Source organism: Syngnathoides biaculeatus, chromosome 3 (genome assembly GCF_019802595.1).
Source record: "Syngnathoides biaculeatus isolate LvHL_M chromosome 3, ASM1980259v1, whole genome shotgun sequence".
In the NCBI taxonomy this organism is placed as follows: Eukaryota; Metazoa; Chordata; class Actinopteri; order Syngnathiformes; family Syngnathidae; genus Syngnathoides; species Syngnathoides biaculeatus.
In genome coordinates, this window is record NC_084642.1 from 26,862,478 (window position 1) to 26,886,669 (window position 24,192).

The window sequence follows — 24,192 nt, forward strand, 5'->3', positions numbered from 1 at the left end:
GTCCCGCGGGTGAATTATGTAAACACCACACAAGCCCCCCCAGAATTCACCCATAGTCAAAATCCTTGTGCCGTGGAGGGATGATGACCCGACCCCGGCGAGTGTGCACTGTAGGGGCCGATGGGGGCGGGGCCGCACTGTCCATTGAGTCACGGGACAAGGGCTCAGGCGGGGTCAAGGGTACCCCGGCGGGCGCAGGGGCACAGGGCAAAGGGGGACGACCCCGACGCGGGGGGAGGGCCAACCCCAAAGGCTGGGCAATGTCCAGGTGCGCGGGTTTGACCCTGTCCACGGAAACAGTCTCGGGTCTGCCGCCAATGTCCACGAGCAGGCTCTTATCCCCGTGCTCCAGGACCCTGAACGGCCCGTCGTATGGGGGGCGGAGAGGTCCACGGTGGGCGTCATGACGAACAAACACAAAATCCGCAGAGCGCAGGTGACGGGGCAGCCGGGCAGCTGGGGTGCCATGTTGCGACGTGGGAACCGGCGCAAACCCTTTTGCGGCCTCCAGCAGGGAGGACCGTTGCCTGGCTGCGGACCAGGGCGCTGTGGCGTCCGGGATGAATTCGCCGGGGACCCGCAGTGGCTGGCCGTAGACGAGTTCGGCGGATGAGGACAACAGGTCCTCCTTGGGGGCGCACCTGAGGCCGAGCATGACCCACGGGAGCTTATCCAACCAGTTGCCGTCCGTCAAGCCGGCACGCAGGGCTGCTTTCATGGAGCGGTGGAACCGCTCGCAAAGACCGTTCGCCTGGGGGTGATAGGCGGTAGTGCGGTGCAGCTTGACCCCCAAACTCTCAGCGACTGCGTTCCAGAGTTCAGAGGTAAACTGAGGGCCACGATCTGAAGAAAGGTCGCACGGTGTCCCGAAGCGTGCAACCCACGTGCCGATGAACGCCCGGGCCACGTCTGACGACGTTGTCGAGGAGAGGGGAACGGCTTCGGGCCAGCGGGTCGTCCTGTCCACCATGGTGAGCAAGTAGGTGAATCCGTGCGAGGGAGGAAGTGGACCTACCAAGTCAACGTTGACGTGGTCAAACCTCCTCTCGGGGACAGCAAAGGGCTCCAAGGGGGCTTTTGTGTGGCGATGCACCTTAGCCCGCTGACAGGCCACGCACGAGTCGACCCAGGCCTGCACATCTTTCTTGAGACCGCGCCACACGAACTTCTGGGCCACCAGCCTCACGGACGGTTTCCTTCCGGGGTGGGAGAGGTTGTGGACCGCCTCGAAAACAGCTCTTCGCCAGTTTGCAGGGACCAGCGGCCGAGGCTGGTCAGCCGAGAGGTCGCACAGCAACCTGACGCCCGAGTCACCAACCGCGACTTCCTCCAGGCGCAAACCTGTGTCAGAAGTCTTGAGGGCCTGCACCCCGTGGTCCGAGGCCTGGTCTGCGCTCATGCGGGAGTAGTCGAGACCCAGATGCACAGTGCCGACGATCGCCCTGGAGAGGCAGTCCGCGACCACATTGGATTTGCCGGCGATGTGTTGGATGTCCGTAGTGTACTCAGAGATGAACGACAGTTGGCGTTGCTGGCGGGCGGACCACGGCTCGGCCACCTTGGACATGGCGAAAGTGAGGGGTTTATGGTCCACATATGCCGTGAACTCACGGCCTTCCAATAGGGAGCGGAAGTGGCGGATCGCCAGCCAGAGGCCGAGGAGCTCTCTATCGAACGTGCTGTATTTGCGCTCCCTGGGGACCAGCTGACGGCTGAAAAAGGCAAGCGGTTGCCAGGCGCCGCCGACCCACTGTTCGAATACGGCTCCAACAGCGTAGTCCGATGCATCGGTAGTGAGAGCGACAGGGGCCCCGTGGGTCGGGTGAGCCAGCATAGCGGCACGACTCAGTGCGGCCTTCGTAGCCTCGAAGGCTTCCATCCTCTCGGCCGTCCATTCAACGTCCCGGTTGGGGGCCTTGTCTTTAAGAGCCTCATAGAGCGGGCGCATGATGTGGGCCGCCCGGCGGATGAACCGGTGGTAGAAAGTCACCATCCCCAGGAACTCCCGGATGCCCCGAGCCGAGCGAGGTCGGGGAAAAGCGGAGACGGCCTCCACCTTTGCCGGAAGGGGGGCGGCGCCGTTCTTGTCTATGAGGTGCCCGAGGAACTGGATAGAGGGCACCCCGAAAACACACTTTGCCGGGTTGATGATCAGGCCATGCTGCTCAAGTCTTGCGAAGAGGTCGCGGAGGTGCATCAGATGTTCATCCTCCGAGGAGCTGGCGACGAGGATGTCATCCAAATAGACGAACACAAATGGCAAGTCCAAACGGAGTTATTACAGCTGTCTTGGGAACGTCTGAGGGGTGCACGGGAACCTGGTGATACCCGCGCACCAGGTCTACCTTGGAGAACATGATTTTGCCTGCCAGGTGGGCTGAGAAGTCCCGAATGTGTGGAACAGGGTAGCCGTCGGGCGTAGTGGCGTTGTTAAGGTGGCAGTAGTCACCACACGGTCGCCACCCGCCACTCGGTTTAGGGACGATGTGTAGCGGCGAGGCCCACGGGCTATCCGAGCGGTGGACGATTCCCAGTGCTCCATGTTGGCAAACTCGGACTTAGCGACTGCTAGCTTCTCGGGATCAAGCCGTCGGGCCCTCGCGTGGATCGGGGGGCCCTTGGTATCAATGTGGTGCTCGGCCCCATGTTTAGTCGTGGTAGAGGAGAAAGTGGGCCGTGTCAAGGCAGGGAACTCACCAAGGAGGAGTTGGTACTTGGTGCCGTCCGATAGCGAACTGGAGAGACCACCATAAGTCGCCTCATTGCGGACGCAGGCGACCGTGGAAAAAGTCAGTGCATCCACCAGATGGCCCCTCTTAACATCCACCAGCAGCCCGTGGGCACAAAAAAAAATCAGCGCCGAGGAGAGGGAATGAGACATCCGCAGTGACAAAGTCCCATGTGAAGCGCTGACTCCCGAAACACAAGTCCACAGTCCTCATGCCATAAGAGCGGATAGGGGAGCCATTAGCGGAAAGTAGGGGTGGCCCATGAGTCCCGCCAGCGGCGTCCTCCGCAGTGGCCGTCAGGACGCTCCTCTGGGCGCCGGTGTCACAAAGGAATTTGCGCCCGGAAAGGTTGTCCTTGACGAACAGCAGCCGGCTCTTCGCGCCCACGCTCACGGCCGCTGCGAAGCGTGGGCTTTGGCGTTTCCCGACGCGTCGTAGTTGCAAGGGGCGCGGCACCTCTTCGCTTTCGCACCGAAACGGGCATGGAAGTAGCACAAGCCTGTGCCAGCACGGCCGTCGGTGCCGAAGGGGCCCCTGCTGGATGCCACCCCCGCGCCCGAAGGTGAGTAACTGCGCGTCGCGGGCAGCGTCTCAGGGGAGAAGCGCTGGGTTGCCAGGAAGAAACGGTCGGCCTCCTCGGCCAGGGCCCGGGGCTCAGTGATAGTACTGTTCGCGAGCGCCGTCTGAACATGCGGTGGCATTTGCCTGAGAAACAGTTCCATGAAAATGAAATTGGGCTCTTCCATGCCCAGCAGGTTTAGCATCATTTCCATGAGTTCGGAAGGTTTGCTGTCCCCCAGTCCATTAATAGCCAACAGACGTCGGGCACGTTCCGGCCGTGAAAGTTCAAAAACCTTGAGAAGGTGAGCCTTGATCCCAGCATACTTATCGCGGGCCGGGGGAGAGGTGATGAAGTTCACTGCTCTGGCCGCCGTTGAGCTCCCGAGTGCTGAGACAACGTGGTAGTAACGCGTGGAATCATCTGAGATCCCGCGGAGGGCGAACTGAGCCTCAGTCTGTGCGAACCACGCTGCCGCGGACGTCTCCCAAAACTCCGGCAATTTGAGGATGGCGGTTGCCATGTTCGTTTCAGTCTCGAAAACGCCGGGACTGACGTCGGGGTCACCAGTGTAGCGCCGGAGAAAAGGAGTCGGAGGCGGAGTGTCGGACACAGAAACAGAACTTGCTTTATTGTTCGACATCACCAAACTACTCGCATAACGGCGGGAACTCTGTTAACCTTTCCTCCGGAAGCGCAACAACAAAAACAGTCCGTGCGGAACCCTGCACCCCAACTCGAGGTCCCGCGGGTGAATTATGTAAACACCACACTAGTTTGCAGCAAATACTTTGATGTTACTGTATTTCACTGTGTAGCCATCGTTGCCTTTGGCCTTACCTCTGTATCGTAAAGGATGTTTACGTGTTAGGGAGCATTGCGATGGGCATGAAATTAGCATCGAGGCTGGACTATAACATTTTGGGGTCATGATGCTCTGAGTCAGCCAGTGTTACTTGTTAGATTGCTAGTCCTACCCAATGCATACATAGATTGTTAATGTGCTGTCATGGTGCGTTGGACACTGTACAGTACACGCTCCTTAGTTATGGTGACCCTTCACAAATGTGAGCTCAATGCTTCAATTCGGTGGTGAGTAACTCTATGTAACATTCACACCTACAGGCAATTTAGAGTTCACCTACCGAGTGCCCAGAGAAAACCCACAGAGGCACGGGGAGAACATGTAAACTCCACACGGGCGAGGTCGGGATTTGAACATCGGTCCTCAGAATTGTGAGGCACATGTGCTCACCAGTCAGTGGGGCAAGTGCTTCAGAGGTTGCTTGAGAACAAGCTCTACATAAAACCAGATAAGTGTGTGTTTCCTGTCTCGAAGACCACCTCTTTGGTATATGTCATTACTGAGGGAGAGCTGTATATAGATCCAACGAAAGTAACTGCTGTTGCGGATTGGCCAATACTTACTTCCATTGAACAGCTACAGTGCATTAGTACTTTCTTGGATCTACCAAATTTTAGCAAAGATTTATCAGGGACGACAGTCAGATTGCAGCCCCCCTCACCATCCTCATGTCCCCTTGAAACCCTCGCAGTGGTTAGATGAGGCGGACCTGGCTTTCAGTGAATTAGAGAGGGTTTACCTTTGCTACTATCTTCATTCACCCTGACCGGATTTGTCAATTTACAGTCGAGCTGGATGCCTCTCAGGTGGGACTTGAGGCGGTGCGGGGTTAAATGCACCCATGTGGTTTCTTTTTGCCCAGACTTTCCCCATCTATTGGGGACAAGGGACTTTTGGCAGTGAAACTGGCCCCGCAGGAGTGGCGACACCTGTTAAAGTGAGTAACACAATCTTTCATCGTTTGGATCGATTGTCATAATCTGGATTACATCTGATTGGCGAAGCACTTGAACTCCAAACAGAATAGATGGGCAGTCTCTTTTTATAACAGTTACCTTTTCCTTGTCCTATTAGGTCCCAAAATGCTAAACCTGATGCACTTTCTCATCTGTTTGCTCCTGAGAACACTAAGCCGGATCCCGATCGCATTATTGTGTTTATCTGTTTTTATTTTTTCATTGTTGTTTTTATTTGCTATCACTTACCTAGGATAGAGTCTGTGGTCAAGAGTGCTCAGGGGGAACAGTCTGACCCTGGTGGAAGTTCCAGGAATTGTTTGTGCCCATCTTGAGTTGTTCCCAACTACTGGAATGGGGCCAGTTATCTCCCTTGATGTGTCACCCTGGAATCCACAGAATTTTGGCATTCCTCCACCCACACTTCTGACGATCTTCGATGGAGGAAGACACTAAAACATTAGTTTCCTCTTTTACAATGAGTGCTCAAAGTTAAACTTCCACCAAACACAACTCTGGTTTATTTCACGTGGTTCCTAGTTCCAGATATCCCTAATCACACATTGACCTGTTTTTTGTAACCGGCCTCCCTCTTTCAAGAGGTAACGCATTAATCTGCACTATTGTTGACAGGGTTTTGAAGGCATCTCATTTTCTACCACTACCCAAAATTCCATTTCTTAAAGAGACTGTCTAACTTAAGAGCTTCTGTTTACATAAAATCCCCAGTGAAATTATGTCCAACAAGTTTGCTCAATTAACATCTCAAGCCTGGAAGTCATGCTGTGCCGGTCTAGGCATTGGTGTTAAACCTTTTTATAATCTTGTGTTCACGGAGTCAACAGTCCCACATTGCATCATGTGACCAATGCATGACTTGTGGTCCAGTCAATTGACACGTACATAGCACAAATTTTTACCCCCCAGAATACCGCAGAGAACATCTCTCGAGATTGATCTGGTTTAGTCACATGCGGTGATGACATACTCAGCTTTCCTCCTGATTCCACATACCATCCAGGCCCCCACGTTCTAGATCAATTTTGCAGTATAATTAAATCTGTCATCTCATTAGATGGAAAAAGATGACACAGTGTGGCGACCCCTGACAGGTAGGCTCCATTGTTTTTGCTTTATTCCTTGTTCGGGAGAGGAAATTACACCTTCTGGTGTACTAGCCAACAACAGCTGTATCAAAACCACCGACTTAGAGGACAACTTCGGCACATTTTCAAAACTGTATGCATAGGTTGCGTTTCAGTATACAGGCAAACCGTATGGGATAACCGCAGTGACATCACCACGGCCACTGCCCATGTGAGTTTAAAGAAACCTTTAGTCTATCCTTGGGTTACCATCCGGATGGTGAGTGTGCCAATCACCAGCTGGAAAAGCCATGCACTGAATGAGCATCTCGCACTCAGCTTTACGGCATACCAAGCTGGCGTGAATCTAATATGCACACTGTACGCTGTTGCGTGCCTCTCTAGCTATGTCTTGATTCCAGTATTCCTTGGGCTATCATCCCCCACTGTTAGTATCGCAAGAGGGTGACTGTGCAGTTCCATTAGTCCCAAGCCACATGCATAAGTGTCCCAGAGTCCGGTGGTCATCTCATTCCGTACTGTTTCAAGACCTTAGGTAGAAGCTAATCATCACCATATTATTGCTCCCAACTACTCTGTCATCCAAAAGGGGTGGTTTAGCACACGGAACCGTCCCTGAGAGTGTAATCCAACAAATTGGCTCTGTGTATTGTGGAAGACAAAGAAGAGGAGAAAACCGGATCCACCGTCAGAAGAAAAAGAGGAATGCACAGAGCCTAAAACTGAGTGTGGGGACTTTGAATGTTGGGACTATGACAGGAAAAGCTCAGGATTTGGTTGACATGATGATTAGGAGAAAGGTTGATATTCTGTGCATCCAAGAGAGCAGGTGGAAAGGAAGTAAGGCTAGAAGTATAGGAGCAGGGTTTAAATGATTCTACCACGGAGTAGATGAGAAGAGAAATGGAGTAGGGGTTATTTTAAAGGAAGAGCTGGCTAAGAATGTCTTGGAGGTGAAAAGAGTATCAGATCGAGTGATAAGACTAAAATTTGAAATTGAGGGTGTTATGTATAATGTGGTTAGCGGCTATGCACCACAGGTAGGATGTGACCTAGAGTTGAAAGAGAAATTCTGGAAGGAACTAGATGAAGTAGTTCTGAGCATCCCAGACCCAGAGAGCGAGAAAGTTGTGATTGGTGCAGATTGTAATGGACATATTGGTAAAGGAAACAGGGCGATGAAGAAGTGATGGGTAAGTACGGCATCCAGGAAAGGAACTTTGGTGGACAGATGGTGGTGGACTTTGCAAAAAGGATGGAGATGGCTGTACTGAATACTTATTTCCAGAAGAGGGAGGAACATATAGTGACCTACAAGAGCGGAGGTAGAAGCACGCAGGTGGACTATATTTTGTGCAGACGATGTAATCTGAAGGAGGTTCCTGACTGTAAAGTAGTGGTAGGGGAGAGTGTAGCTCGACAGCATAGGATGGTAGTGTGTAGGATGACTCTGGTGGTGGGTAGGAAGATTAAGAAGACAAAGGTAGAGCAGAGAACCATGTGGTGGAAGCTGAGAAAGGAAGAATGTTGTCCGGCCTTTCTGAAAGAGGTAAGACAGGCTCTCGATGGAAAGCAGAAGCTCCCGGAAGACTGGACAACGACAGCCAAGGAAATCAGAGAGACAGGCAGGAGAGTACTTGGTGTGTCTTTTGGTAGGAAAGGCTAAACAAGAGGCATATGAAGACATGTACACCAGGTTGGACACGAAAGAAGGAGAAAAGGATCTCTACAGGTTGCCCAGACAGAGGGATAGAGATGGGAAGGATGTGCAGCAGGTAAGGGTGATTAAGGATAGAGATGGAAATGTGTTGACTGGTGCCAGTAGTGTGCTAAATAGATGGAAAGAATACTTTGAGAAGTTGATGAATGAAGAAAATGAGAGAGAAGGGAGAGTTGAAGAGGCAAGTGTGAAGGACCAGGAAGTGGCAATGATTACTAACGGGGAAGTCAGAAAGGCACTACAAAGGATGAAAAATGGAAAGGCAGTTGGTCCTGATGACATACCGGTAGAGGTATGGAAGCAATTTGGAGAGATGCCTGAAGAATGGAGGAAAAGTGTTCTAGTTCCCATTTTTAAGAACAAAGGGGATGTTCAGAGCTGTGGGAATTGTAGAGGAATAAATTTGATGAGCCACACAATGGAGTTATGGGAAAGAGTAGTGGAGGCTAGACTCAGGACAGAAGTAAGTATCTGCGAGCAACAGTATGGTTTCATGCCTAGAAAGAGTACCACAGATGCATTATTTGCCTTGAGGATGCTAGTGGAAAAGTACAGAGAAGGTCAGAAGGAGCTACATTGTGTCTTTGTGGATCTAGAGAAGGCCTATGACAGAGTACCAAGAGAGGAACTGTGGTACTGCATGCGTAAGTCTGGTGTGGCAGAGAAGTATGTTAAAATAGTACAGGACATGTATGATGGCAGCAGAACAATGGTGAGGTGTGCCTTAGGTGTGACAGAGGACTTTAAGGTGGAGGTGGGACTGCATCAGGGATCAGTTCTGAGCCCCTTCCTGTTTGCAGTGGTAATGGATAGGCTGACAGATGAGGTTAGACTGGAATCCCCTTGGACCATGATGTTCGCAGATGATATTGTCATATGCAGTGAAAGCAGGGAGCATGCAGAGGAACAATTGGAAAGATGGAGACATGCACTGGAAAGGAGAGGAATGAAGATTAGCCGAAGTAAAACAGAATATATGTGCGTGAATGAGAAAAGTAGAGGGGGAAGAGTGAGGCTACAGGGAGAAGAGATAGCGAGGGTGGACGACTTCAAATACTTGGGGTCAACAATACAGAGCAATGGAGAGTGTGGTCAGGAAGTGAAGAAACGGGTCCAAGCAGGTTGGAACAGCTGGCGAAAGGTGTCTTGTGTGTTATGTGACAGAAGAGTCTCTGCTAGGATGAAGGGCAAAGTTTACAAAACAGTGGTGAGGCCGGCCATGATGTACGGATTAGAGACGGTGGCACTGAAGAAACAACAGGAAGCTGAACTGGAGGTGGCAGAAATGAAGATGTTGAGGTTCTCGCTCGGAGTGACCAGGTTGGATAGGATTAGAAATGAGCTCATTAGAGGGACAGCCAAAGCTGGATGTTTTGCTGACAAGGTTCGAGAGAGCAGACTTCGATGGTTTGGACATGTTCAGAGGCGAGAGAGTGAGTATATTGGTGGTAGGGTGCTGAGGATGGAGCTGCCAGGCAAAAGAGCGAGAGGAAGACCAAAGAGAAGGTTTATGGATGTGGTGAGGGAAGACATGAGGGCAGTTGGGGTTAGAGAGGAAGATGCAGGAGATAGGCTAAGATGGCAAAAGATGACACGCTGTGGCGACCCCTAACGGGACAAGCCGAAAGGAAAAGAAGAAGATTCCTCAGCTCCAAAGAAATCAATGCTTTGGTTAATCCCTTAAGAGTCCAACATCTCTTTGGGTTCATGTGTTGTTCCATGTCTCACAGGTTAAGACTGTGTCCCCGATTCTGCTGTCCTCTCCTGTGTCACCCCTCCTTATAATGGACGGGGATCCTGCAGTCACCGTTGAGGCCCGTCAAGGACCAGTCGGCGAGCCTGGTGTCTTCACTATTTGGAGGACTGGGTGGGTTATGGTAGTATTTGGGTTCCTACCCATCAAATGTTAATTAGGGCACTCATCCGTGACGTCCATACTTTTGTCCCGTGTTGTCCTGAGTCTTCCAGCGGGTGAGGCCTGTAGGAGGGTGGGGTAGAGTTTAAGCCACTTAATACTCACGCGGTCGACAACGCCCGTCCTGCATCACATGACCTGTGCATTGTCCCACTCAGTACTTCTGCGAATGTTGCCGGGCACACGTAAAAAAAAAAAAAAGTGGCTGTGCAGAGAAAGCCACGAAGCTCTTCTCTCGTGATTGGTTCATTTTAATGTGGTGTGATGATATACTCATCGTTCCTCCCGGCTCCACATACCACCTACACTGCTGCCTTCTTTATCGATTTTGCTCCTTGACCTCTGCGCTGGTTAGTGTATGTGTGTGCCCTTATGCAGGAATTGTTAAAGACAAATGGAGCCGGGAGATAAGTGCAGGCAATTATCATCTGCTATCTACTTAAGATGGTCCCAAACTCCATCTTTTAAGCAGAGCAACAACTCTTGAACACGAGTTTGTGCAGCCATCTTAAAGTATCCCGAGCCTTGTATTGTTCGTATTTTTGACTCTGCGTCATTACCTTGCCTTGCAACGCTATTTGGCCACCTTTCCTCTGCATTTGGAACATCCACACACCTCAGTCATAATAGGTTCCTCCTAAATGTTAGTAAAATGCTCTTTATGTTACAATTCTTTTATGATTAATGCTACAAAGCTAGGTTTCATATCAGTATATTCTTCTTTCTTTTGGCTTGTCCCGTTAGGGGTCACCACACCGTGTCATCTCAGATGAACGCTCATATTTTTTGGCACAGTTTTTACGCCAGATGCCCTTCCTGACTCTTGGGGAGTGAAGGCTCTAGTGAGAAATTAACTCACGACCTGGTTTACCAAATCAATGCTCTAACCACTGAGCTATGAGGTGCCAGGTGTCATATCAGTATATAGGCCTCAGATAATAAGAATCATTCATCATAAATTCCATTTCCTTCTCACTACCACAGGGTGCACCTCATCAACGTCAGAGCAACAGGAATGAGCTACAGTTAACATTCACAATAGGCCTGCCTTGACCTAACATTGTCTGCAGGTACTGCATTACTGAAGGAATTGGTAGGAACTACAAAAATATATACTGTCATAGTTGTTTCCAATGAAAAAAGAATACTGCAACATGGATTTGTATCAGGCTATGAAGACATTTTAAGCATTCCCTTTCTCTCCAGGAGGACATGCTCACAACCAAGAGGTGGTTGTGTGGGCAGTTGTTGGAGACCTTTTCACACAACGATATTCATCCATCAATTTTCTGAGTCGCTTATCCTCACGAGGGTTGCAGGAGCAGTGGAGCCTATCTCAGCTGTCATCGGAGTTCAAATCCTGGCGCCATCTGTGTGGAGTTTGAAGTTTCTCCCCATGCCTGTGTAGGCTTTCTCCAGGCACTCCGGTTTCCTCCCACAGCCCAAAAACATGCAACATTAATTGGACATTCTAAATTGCCCCTAGGTGTGATTGTCAGCGTAGCTGTTTGTCTCGATATGCCCTGCGATTGGTGGGCAACCAATTCTGGGTGTACCCCACCTCCTTCCAGTTGACAGTTGGGATCGGCTCCAGCACTCCCCGTGACCCTTGTGAGGATAAGCGGGTAAGAAAATGGATCGATGGATGGGTGGATGGATAACAATAATAATAACAATGTGTGGTTAGTGCTGCTTTTAGAACATGCCTCGCAGGCACCTTAAGTAGTCTTCGCCCGTGCACCCCGCGTTGGTGACCCCTGTTTTGGAGACAATGTTTAAAACCAGACTTTTACGGTGGGGACCAATGCAAAGGAGAAATTGTGAAAGGGGGTGAGAATGGAGCTCCCTTGGAAGAGAGCTCGAGGAATACAAAGCGAAGCGTATGAATCTTGAGGGAAGCCGGTATTTGAGAAGAGGATGAAGGATATTTTCCATCCGTTTACAACAACACCCGTTCAAGTTCATTATTTTAATGTTTTAAAAGAAAGCTCTAAATTGAGCAGTGTTGAACCCTTTGGCACGCCGTACCGACTCGTAAGAGTGACGTTGGTGACGCCGGAGATAGGCGACGTTAGCGGGTATTGTTGTTAACCTACTGATATGTCTGGATGAATGTAGCGTAATTTCAAAAAATCGATTTTGACATATTATTGTCGTCATATTTCCGTTTACTTGGACGAAAATGTCCACTTTAGCGGAGTCCCTGACCAATGAGGGCTGGTAAGTCGTGTGGTAACTAACTGCTTCTAGTAAAACGAAGGGGTGTCCACTTTTTGGGGGGTTTCATGCTTCTATACAACCACAAGACTTCACTTTCACGACAGCTTCATGTTAAGTCTTGGTTTTAAAAGTAAATGGGCCCTTCAGCACTTTCGGTAGCTGTGAACATGTAGCACGACACTACAAGAAGACTATTATTCCCATTTTTCGAGAACTAACCTATACTGTAATGGTGCTCATAAAGACTGCGAATAAAAACATTTGTAATTAAAACGTACAAGTTCAGTTCTATTCTACGTATTACGTACATATTTGCATGTAGTTAGAGGTAGAACTTCCCTATTGTACTCCGAAGAAGTGTCTGTTAAAGAGTCATAGCGTTACAGGTTCATTGTGAAATCCTACAGTAATAACGACAACGGTGATCAAAATCCCCTCCAAAAGGGTTGCAACAGAAAAGTAAATTCCTTTTGGTTGTATACCGAAGACATTTGGGTTTCAGATCAAAAAAATAATATGAGACAAAACTTCAGAATTCCAACTTAAACCTTGCTGTTGCAATAATTTTGGAGAGGACTGTGGGTGATGATACTAACGATTTATGTCAGAATCATCATTATTGCCAAGTATGTAAAAACACTCGAAGAATTTGTCTTGGGTAGTTGAAGCTGCTCTAGTACAACAACAGATCTGGCAGTGGTGGAACACTTTTTTGACAATTGTGCAAAAAGATGCAGAGTGCTACGATAATCTGGGACAATGTCAATAATGCAAATGCTAAAGCTACTACTCAGATGCAAATGGTGCGGCGTGGTGAGACTCCTACAGTGCATGCACGAGTAATAGACAATACAGCATATAATTGTTATTGGCCTAGCAGGAATCTGATAACCTCCTGAGAAAAAAATGGCATAATATTGCAGTTAAATTGTGATTTAGCCATTTAAGAAGTTAATTGCAAGAGGTAAGACGCTGTTGGAATGTCTGCAAGTTTTAGTTTGCATTCTTCAGTAGCGCCTACACTAAGGAAGGAGCTGGAAGAGCTGGTGATCATGATTGGTAATATGGAGCGTCCATGAGGATTTTGCCTTCTTTTGTCTTAGCTCTGGTAGTGTGCAAGTTCTCCAGGGCGAGTAGTGGGATACTGGCAATCGTTTCAGTAGTTTTCAGTGTGCGTTGCAGACGGACTTTGTTGCTTTTTCCAGCAGCACCAAACCAGACTGTGATGGAGGTGCACAGTACTGATTCAATGACCGCTGTGTAGAACTGTCTAAACAGCTCCCATGGCAGGCTGTGCTTCTTTAGAAGCCGCAAGAAGTATATCCTCTGCTGGGCTTTTTTGAGGATGGAGTTGATGTTAGTTTCATTTCAGCTTCTGAGAGACTGGAATTCACAAAGTAGTATTCCCAAGTACTTTAATTCGTTTACAATCTCCACTAATATACTTTTGATTATTTTAAGTACAACGTAACTCACATGGAACCAAAGTAATAGTTTTCCATTATGTGATCATTCAGTTTTACTTTAAATTGGAGTAAGTGTTAAAAACCCAGCATATTAACTTTTTGTGATATGTTTTGTCAAGCGACAGACTTTTATTTTACAGGACATGTTTGAAGTGACTACGTTATTTTGTGAACCCATAAACATATTTTACGTGGCCAAATCTGACGTCTCCTGGAGATCACCTGAGACCAAGGAATCACTGTGAAATTGACCATGTTCCATTTCATTGGAGACCTTTTGGCAACTCTTCTTATGCCCACTATAGATAAAAACCTGTATGTATCTTAATAGCACAACACTGCGAGCAATTGTCTTTGTGTATGACTGTCCCGATGTCCACGCAAATACACGCACACACACGCATCCATCATATATATTTTTTAAAGAAAAAAAATTTCAGCTAGGATAGCCTCCAGCGCATCCATGAGCCTAGTGAGGATAAGCACTTTCTGTTTTTAGTTGTTGTTCTTTCGCTAATCTACCATCTCTATTTTTTCTGCACAGGTACCTCAGTGATGAAGGCATTGCTAAATTGAAAGAATCTGCTGAGAACATGTCACATAAGGATATTATTCGCATTGCACTTGATGTGAGTACTGCCTTGCCAATATTTTTTTCTATGAACTAGGGATCACATTTTTTCCACTAAAGTCCGAGTCAAGTCACTTGACATACATGCAAATCACTCGCCTCTCTTTAAAATTTGCCGTGTTGAACACAAAACAGGCCATTTACGTGACAAACCCAATTCCACTGAGGGTTGGAATATTGTGTTAAAGAAGAGACAACAATGAGAAGAGAATACCTTGATATGCAAATCATGTTGAACCTATATTATATTGAAAATGCACCAAAGACGATATTTACTGTTCAAACTGTGTTTTTCACAAATAACTATTAACTGATTATTTTATGGCTCCAACACATTCCAGAAAAGTTGGGACAGGATCATGTTTACCATTGTGTTACATCACCTTTTCTTCTAACAACATTCAATAAAGGTTTGGTAACTGATGACACTTAATTGGTAAATCGTTGTATCGTTTTCCATTCTTGCTTGATGTACAGCTTCAGCCGTTCAACAGTGCGGGGACCAAGTTTCATTTTATGTACAATGGAGACAAGTCTGGACTGCAGGCAGGCCACTCTAGTAACTGCACTCTTTAATTACGATGCCACACTGTTGTAACACGTGCAGAATGTGGTTTGGCACATGAAATAAGCAGGGGCGTCCATGAAAAAGACGTTGCTTGGATGGCACTATGCGTTTCTCCTTGGTGTACCTTTCAGCTTTAACGGTGCCTTCATAGATACAGTCAAGAAAATAGGTATTTGAACACCCTACTATATTGGAAGTTCTCCCACTTAAAAATCATGGAGGGGTCTGAAATTTTCATCATAGGTGCATGTCCACTGTGAGAGAGATAATCAAAAAAGAAAAATCCCAAAATCACAATGTATGAATTAACAATTTATTTGTGTGATACAGCTGCAAATAAGTATTTAAACACCTGTGCATCAGCTAGAATTGTGACCCTCAAAGACCCATTAGTCCACCTTTAAAAGTCCACCTCCACTCCATGTATTATCTTGAATCACATGCCCCTGTGTGAGGTCGATAGCTGCATAAAGACACCTCGTACAATCAGTAAGACTCAAACTTGTAACATGGGCAAGACCAAAGAGCTGTCCGAAGACACCAGAAATAAAATTGTATAACCCCACACAGCTGGAAAGGGCTACTGAGAAATTGCCAAGCAGCTTGGTGAAAAAAAGTCCACTGTTGGAGCAATCATTAGAAAATGGAAGAAGCTAAACATGATGGTCAATCTCAATCAGAGTGGAGCCCCATGCAAGATACCACCTCGTGGCGTCTCAATGATCCTTAGAAAGGTGAGGAATCAGCCCCGGACTACACGACAGGACTTGGTCAATGACCTAAAAAGAGTTGGGACCACCGTTTCCAAGGAGACTGTTGGTAATACACTAAGACGTCATGGTTTGAAATCATGCATGGCACGGAAGGTTCCTCTGCTTAAACCAGCACGTGTCAAGGCGCGACTTAAGTTTGCCAATGACCATTTGGATGAAACAGAGGAGTCATGGGAGAAGGTTTTGTGGTCAAATGAGACCAAAATGGAACTCTTTGGTCATAATTCCACTAACCGTGTTTGGAGGAAGACAAATGATGAGTTCCATCCCAAGAACAGTATCCCTACTGTGAAGCATGAGGGTGGTAGCATGATGCTTTGGGGGTGTTTTTCTGCACATGGGACAGGATGACTGCTCTGTATTAAGGAGAGGATGACCGCGGCCATGTATTGTGAGATTTTGGGGAACAACCTGTTTCCCTCAGTCAGAGCATTGAAGATGCGTCATGGCTGGGTCTTTCAACATGACAATGACCTGAAGCACACAGTCAGGAAAACCAAAGAGTGGTACTGTAAGAAGCATATCAAGGTTCTGGCGTGGCCTAGTCGGTCTCCAGACCTAAACCCAATAGAAAATCGTTGGAGGGAGCTGAAACTCTGTGTTTCTCAGCGACAGCCCAGAAACCTGTTTGATCTAGAGAAGATCTGTGTGGAGGAGTGGGACAAAATCCCTCCTGCAGTGTGTGCAAACCTGGTGAACAAAGACAGGAAATGTTTTACCTCTGTAATTGCAAACAAAGGCTACTGTACCAAATATTAACATTGGTTTTCTCAGGTGTTCCAATACTTATTTGCAGCTGTGGCACACAAATAAATCGTTAAAAAAGCATACATTGTGATTTCTGGATTTTTCTTTTTAGATTATCTGGCAGAAGGAGTCTGGTGTTCTATTTGACAGAAGAGTGTCTGCCATTATGAAAATTTATAAAACAATGGTGAGGCCGGCCATGATGTATGGATTAGAGATGGTGGCCCTGAAGAAACAACAGGAAGCAGGACTTGAGGTAGCAGAAATGAAGATACTGAGGTTCTCGCTTGGTGTGAACAGGTTGGATAGGATTAGAAATGAGTTTATTAGAGGGACAGCCAAAGTTGGATATTTTGGAGACAAGATGAGAGAGAGCAAACTTCGATGGTTTGGACATGTTCAGAGGTGAGAGAGTGAGTATATTGGTAGAAGGGTGCTGAGGATGGCGCTGCCAGGCAAAAGAGCGAGAGGAAGACCAAAGAAAAGGTTGATGGATGTTGTGAGGGAGGACATGAGGACAGTGGGTGTTAGAGAGGAGGATGCACGAGATACTCTTAAATGGAAAAAGATGACATGCTGTGGCGACCCCTAACAGGACAAGCCGAAAGAAAAAGATAATTATCTCTCTCAAAGTGGACATGCAACTTCGATGAAAATTTCAGACCCCTCCATGATTTCTAAGTGGGAGAACTTGCAACATAGCAGGGGGTTCAAATACTTATTTTCTTCACTGTATGTAAGTTACCCATGCCATTGGCCGAAAGACATCCTCATACCGTTACAAATGCTGGCTCTTGGACTTTCTATTCATTACAGTCCAAATGCATACAGTAATTTATCCATTATGGACCATAGATGATGAAATCCCTACATCCTTTCAATTGTATTTGATGACCATTGTCCTCAAACTGTTCCACTATTTTGTTACGGACTAGTTCACAAAGAGCCTCGCCCGTCTTCGCTTGTGAATGAGCAATTCTGGGATGCTCCTTTTTTACACAATCATGGCACCCACCTTTTAACAATTGACCCCTCCGTGGATATTGCGCAGTCCGCGTCACTGACCAATCAGAGGCCAGAGATCTGCATAAACCAAAGTCCGTTTTTGCTCCCGCCATTTTTTCAGACATTGCATGGTCCAGTATAGGTTTAGTTAGCGTTTTATCGCGTATTTGGGTTATTGACCAAAAATATGGTTAAGAGGTGTAGTCACGGACTTTGTAATAGTGACGACAGGTATCCTGAAAGGCTAGTTGGTGGAGTTCGATTCGTACCCTTTCCAAAACCGAAGACCCAGTACGAAAAATGCCTTCGATGGATAAAACTTTGTGGAAGACCGCATCATCAACTAAATCAATCTAATATCAACCGGAACACATGTTTGCACAAAGGTATGCCCTATATTTGATTTTCAATCCATGTCTCGTATAAATGAATTTGAAGTTCTTCGCTAGCATAACACTGCTGCGTGTGAACGATTGACACACTTATTCTTTGTTGAGCGATATTTAGCGATGATCGGACTGCACAAACATATTGATTTCTTGCTGGCTCGAGGCTGAAGCTTAACCAGACTGTGTTTGCACGAAGATATGCCCTAAATTTGATTTTTAATACACGTCTCGTATAAATGAATGAGACGTTCTCCGCTAGCATAACATTGCTGCGTGTGAACGATTGACACACTTATTCTTTGTTGAGCGATATTTAGCGATGATCGGACTGCACAAACGTATTGATTTCTTGCTGGCTCGCGGCCGAAAGTTAACCAGACTGTGTTTGCACGAAGATATGCCCTAAATTAGATTTTTAATACACGTCTCGTATAAATGAATGAGACGTTCTCCGCTAGCATAACATTGCTACGTGTGAATGATTGAATGAAATCAGAAGCATGGCGTCTCTCTCAGTTAAGAATGTATTGTATTTAGAATCTATAATATATCGTTGATTTGAATGAAATCAGAAGCATGGAGTACCTCTGTTCAGAATGTATTGTATTGTATTTGCCATTTTTACTGTTGGTCTTACGTCAGCGCACGTGGCGTGACGTCACTTCAGGAGGCGTCGTTAAGTGCCCTGTACGGAGGGGTCAATTACCCTTTTCACCAGTGGGATCTTCCAAACAGGTGTTTCATGAGCATTCCTTCACTTTGTGTTTTTTGCCACCTGTCCCAGCTTTTTTGGAATGTGCCGTGACATATTAAATTCATGATTATTTGCTCAAAACAATAGTTTATCAGTTTGAACATTAAATATCTTATTTTGGTAGTGTATTTAATTAAATGTAGGTTGATCATGATTTTCAAATCAATGTATTCTGTTTTTATCCATGTTTAACACTATCGGAGCTTCATTGGAATTGGTTTTGTACAACCAGATATTCATTCATTCATTTTCTGTAATGCTTATCCTCACTAGGGTTATGGACAACCAAATATTATAAGTGGTATTCATTTGACCACTGGATATTTGTTTTATCATCCATCCATCCATCCATCCATTTCCTTAGCTGCTTATCCTCACAAGGGTTGCGGGGAGTGCTAGAGCCTATGCCAGCTGTCGATGGGCAGGAGGTGGGTTACACCCTGAACTGGTTGCCAGCCAATCGCAGGGCACATCGAGACAAACAGCCGCATTCACTATCACACCTAGGGTTAATTTAGAGTGTCCAATTACTGTTGCATGTTTTTGGGATGTGGGAGGAAACCGGAGTGCCCAGAGAAAACACACGCAGGCACGGGGAGAACATGCAAACTCAAAACAGCCGGGTCCGGGATTGAACCCGGGAGCTCAGAACTGTGAGAGGCCAAGGCTTTCCAGCTCAGTCACCGTGCCGCCTGTCTCCAATAAATAAATCTAAAATAAAACAGAAATAGACGGCACGGTGTTGCAACTGGTTCGAGTGTTGGCCTCATGGTTCTGAGGACCCCAGTTCAAATCCCGGCGCCGCCTGTATGAAGTTTGCATGTTCTGTTCTCTCTGGGCACTCTGGTTTCCTCCCACATCCCAAAACATGGGTTAATTGGATAAATTGGCCTCTGTTGTGATTGTGAGTATGAATGGTTGTTTGTTTCAATGTGCTTGCGAATGGCTGGCAACCAGTTCAAGGTCTACCCTGCCTCCTGCCTAAAGATAGCTGGGATCGGCCCCCGTGACCCTTGTGAGGATATGCAGCTCAGATCATGAATGGATGGATGATATTTTATTCACCCCTCCCGGCCAAAGATACCTGGGATAGGCTCCAGCACTCCTGCGACCCTTGTGAGGATAAGTAGCTCACATAAAGAATGGTTGGATTTATTCATCTTAATGTTTTCTATGCAAAACATGTTTTATTTGTGGAAAAAAATGAAAACGTTACCTACATATGTATGTTATGTAATCACAATTAATTCTAAATCACAGGTTGTGGTCATGTTGCTCCAGTTTTTCTTTCAAATAATATGTGTTCTTAGATGGTTTTTCCAGAGCAAACCATGAACTCGGGCAGTCTCCTCATTGCGTCACAACTACCAACACACAGAAAGTGGCAGATATACACTTACATACTGTACAACACTGACAAGCAATTGAATAGAGCAAGAGTAAAAGTGATGAAGTGTTCTTTCTGTTCAGTTAATTAGGACATTAGTCAACTCATAAGCAAATTCCCGGCTTGCCATTACAATTATAATTGTTTTTATTAATTGCCCTAGTGACAATGTGTTTTGCATCTTGGATAAAAGATGCACGTGTCACATTAAAAAAAAAAAAAAAAAAAAAAATGATTCTTTGTTTGTGTATGCATGGTCTCAAGAGGTTCAAAATTGGTTCACATATAGAAGTAAATATGTGCCAACAGGATTTGAATTAAAAATGCCACTGAAAATTTTGTTGTAAAATTCAGTTATTATTATTATTTCAAAGTGATCACATTTCCAATAGCTGTATTTCAGTTTGACTTTTCAATGTTAACAAATTCTCCATATAAAAAAAAATTAACCTTTAAAATGCAAAAGCAATATTTTCAGTCTCCTGAGATTCAACTGGCTACAATTCGCTGTCTGAAGTTCAACTGGCTACAATTCGCTGTCTGAAATTCACCGTCTAACACCTAGCCAATCCAGTTACGCTTTCTTAGTCACGTGACGTCACATACTAAGAAAGTGGAACTAGATTGGCTGGGTGTTGAGTTATGACTTGAAGTAACCCTGCCTTCCTAACCCAGCCAATTTATTTTTTTTTTAATTCAAATCCTGGTGGCACATATTTACTTCCATATTAACAGCATCTGCTCAAAATGAACATATGCATGAATCAGATTTAGGCATTTGGGGGTAAAAAAATTACTTAATTCCATTTCTTCCTATTTAAGGAAGAAAAAGAAAGGTCTTTACAAATATGCTCAACACTTGATTTGGATTTAGAGAGCGATTTGGATTTAGAGAGCTCTCTATTTCCATTTTGATTATTTTAGGTTTGCTTTGAAGTAGTCTGAGACTAACTGAAGAGTTCAGACGCAAAAGCAGATATATCCATTTTTGTTGTTTCTGTAAAGTCTACCGAAACAGTCTCAATTCTTCAATTCGTCTCTTACATTTTGGCAGGCATGGGTATCAATGAAGATTTGGAAACTTTTTAATGTCAGGATGAATCTGAGATTTTCTAGAAATGCAAAACTTCTTTGTAGTACATTTCCGGCAAGGAGAAAAATCTTTCAGAGAATAGTAAAATCAACTCTTGCGTAATATTCAATTGTTCTTGGTTTCTTTTCCATTACTTCAGTTAACCCAATTTTTTTTGCAGACTGATCTCAGACAGATAGGAAGAAAAATTCTGCCACCTGACATCAATAGTGGAAGAGTTGAAAAGGTAAGTTGCAGAGAGAGGTTTCAATGCTACCGTTTGTGCAAATGTAGAAACGATGTAAATTGGATTTTAAAATATATATATATAATATCTGGCGTAGCTATAAAGCGTTTGCTTCCCAGTTCTGAGGACCAGGGTTCAATCCTGGCGCCGCCTGTGTGGAGTTTGCACATTCTCCCCATGCCTGCGTGGGTATTCTCCGGGCACTCGGGTTTCCTCCCACAACCCAAAAATATGCTAAATTAATTGGACACTCTAAATTGCCCCTACATGTGATTGTGAGTGCAACTTGTCTGTCTCTGTGTTTCCTGCGATTGGCTGGCAATGAGTTCAGGGTGTACCCTGCCTCCTGCCCTTTGACAGCTGGAACAGGCGCCAGCATTCCCGCAACCCTCGTGAGGATAAGTAGCTAAGAAAATGCATGGATGGATCTCTCTCTCTCTGTCTATAGTTTTTATATATATATATATATATATATATTATATATATATATATATATATATATATATATATATATATATATATAAACTTTTTTTCAGGTTATGATCATAGCCAAGCGCCCCTTGAAAGTTTTAAATTGATAGTAATCCTTCTGAATGTCACTAGATGGCTCTAACACACTTCCAAATATAAGAGAGGCGTCCACTTTTGTTCACACTGGCGACTAAAGTGGACGTTTATTACTGGGCGTAGATCAAGACACACTTTCCCTGTCTAACACCACCCACAGATAAACAGTTTGTATGAATGGTTTGTGTTCTGTGTGAATGCAAATTTAGCCTGCATAATATTATGTTTTTCTCTCACCTTTCTCTTCTCATCCATTTTTACATGCATAAATTTCCATGAATTGCTTCCTTTTGAGGTCTGTTGATTTTGTATTCTATAAGAAAGTAGACCTGAAAAACCTGTTCAGTTTTTGTGATTATATTCCCAGAAGCCCATAATGCCAAATATGTGAAAAGAAATGCAGTATGTGAACTATATTTACTGTATTTAAAGTAGATTCACTACTTTGCTGTTTCTATCAATTTCCTGCACTTCTTTTGTTTTTCCAATGTGTATCCTTCCATATGGCCAGCTGGAGGGTCAATGTGTTCTCCAGCTGCAGAAGCTGAGGAATATCTCGGCACCAAAAGACACAGAGTCCCAGGGAGGTCTACGAATGCTGCGCCTTCAAATGACAGATGGCCATACCACCTGTTCTGGATTGGAGTTTAAACACCTCACAAAAATCAGGTACTTGAGTCACTTCTTGCATTTTTATGAATAAAATTGAGTTGAAATTTGCTATATTTACTGCATGTGATTGTCAATAATTATTTTTTCTCTTCCAAATCAAAATTAAGTAAAGTACAATGTATATTTGTCTGCTACATTGCAGTGTTGTAATTCATTCTATATTCATAAGCAAATGTGAAATTCTGCCCACAGTTCATCACCTCCTTGTCAACACTTGTCCTCCCCACTACATGGTTCAATTTTCCCTTTATCTGTAATTTCCATGTGGTGGCTGCTGATCTGATGATTCCCAGCCCGCATTATTTCTCTGAGCAAGCAACAGTGGCCTTGGTGACTGCTACCATGGTGACCAACTGGTGTGTAGAGGTGGAGTGGCTAAAGTATGGACCTTGACTTACTCATGGAAAGAGACTTGAGAATAGAACTAATGGGCTCTTCATAAGCTGCATAAGCACTGTTTTGCCACTGACTGCAATGGTTAGCATTTCTTCTAAGTGTCTTCAGTAAAGGTTTTGTTAGGGTATGAAATGCTGTGAAAGGTACATTTAGTTGCATAATGGAACAATTTGGATTGTTGATAGAGAAGGTTAGACTCCTTTTTGTTGCTTTATCACCAAATGCAATTAGAAATCCATTCTTGCGCTTACCTAATTAGTGAGGCAGAGGTATTTTCTCGTCTGATGAGACAAAGGAGCTTTTACTTTAGCACAACGAAGGGTGACCATCCATCCAATGGCATCATGCCATGTATAAACTTATAAGCGAAGTTTTATATGGGAAACTTTTTTGTTGTTGTTTTTTTTCTGCCCCAGGGCACATTTTATAAAGCAGTGATAAGATCACAGAGCATCCTGGAAACTTTCTCAGCTTCCCAAGTGCTTGTCTTGAATTTAGATTACATGGTGGTTAACAAAGTACAAAATGTCATCTTGGTTTGTCCTTTCATTTGTTGTGACTGTCAAATAATACTTTTCAAAAACATGACAACACCCCGCAGTGCTTTTGACTTCATATAATGATTATGGGAAGCCTTGGATTTTGTAATAACTGGGTCGTCAGAGAGAGCCATGGATAACTTTATTCTATCCTAAACTTGACAGTCTTTATCATGAATCCTGCCACTCTTTGCTCAGATTGGCAACTGATGAAAATGCGCTGAGAGCTGATATTTATCTTGAAGGATTTTGAGTCAATCCAAAGCTATAATTGTTTGAATTTGTATGAAAATAAATTAATTCTACGATTGCAAAAATATCCGAATGATAAGAAGCTCTTCCATTTTGATGAGTTATGGTTGAACTGAAGCATTCCTTAAGATTATCAGCAAATATACAAATAGCTTTTGCCAGCATCACAAGGTGGGCGACTGGTGAGCACATTCGCCTCAAAGCCTGTGTGAGATTTTTCCGGGTTCTCTGGTTCCCTCCCACATCTCAAAAATATGGTAGATTTTATTGAAGACTCTAAATTGTAAGTGTGAATGATTGATTGTTTTTACGGTGTAGAAAATAAGTATTTGAACACCCTGCGATTTTGCAAGTTCTCCCCCTTTGAAATCATGGAAGGGTCTGAAATTTTCATTTTAGGTGCATGTCCACTGAAAGAGACAATCTAAAACAGGGGTGCCCAGACTTGTTTACTCCAAGATCTACTTTTCAAGCAGCTAGCCTCTTGCGATCACTACGACTGCCGTGGAGATGTAAAACAGAAGACCGTATATAGGAGGCCAGCTTGCTAGAACATGCCTTAATGTGCATGCGATTGACGTATTGACGACTAAAACTAGTTGACCGCGATTGACAAATTGAGCACCCCTGATCTAAAACTGAAAAAAAATCTAGAAA

General features: G+C 45.3%; 1 protein-coding gene across 6 annotated transcripts in view; it reads left to right on the forward strand.

Moving 5' to 3' along the window:
• tdrd3 (tudor domain containing 3) overlaps positions 1-24,192 on the forward strand; it is a 47,592-nt gene that overhangs the window by 3,505 nt on the left and 19,895 nt on the right. Inside the window, exons 1-4 of one of the 6 annotated variants that reach the window (XM_061815096.1) lie at positions 9,680-9,802; positions 14,081-14,165; positions 21,044-21,109; positions 22,188-22,345. In XM_061815096.1, coding sequence (XP_061671080.1) covers positions 9,720-9,802; positions 14,081-14,165; positions 21,044-21,109; positions 22,188-22,345 — 392 coding nt within the window. In that variant the 5' untranslated portion in view covers positions 9,680-9,719. Of the gene's footprint in view, positions 1-9,679; positions 9,803-11,681; positions 12,071-14,080; positions 14,166-21,043; positions 21,110-22,187; positions 22,346-24,192 lie in introns of those variants that run through there. The other 5 variants (XM_061815095.1, XR_009794275.1, XM_061815094.1 and 2 more) reach the window with 5 other exon arrangements.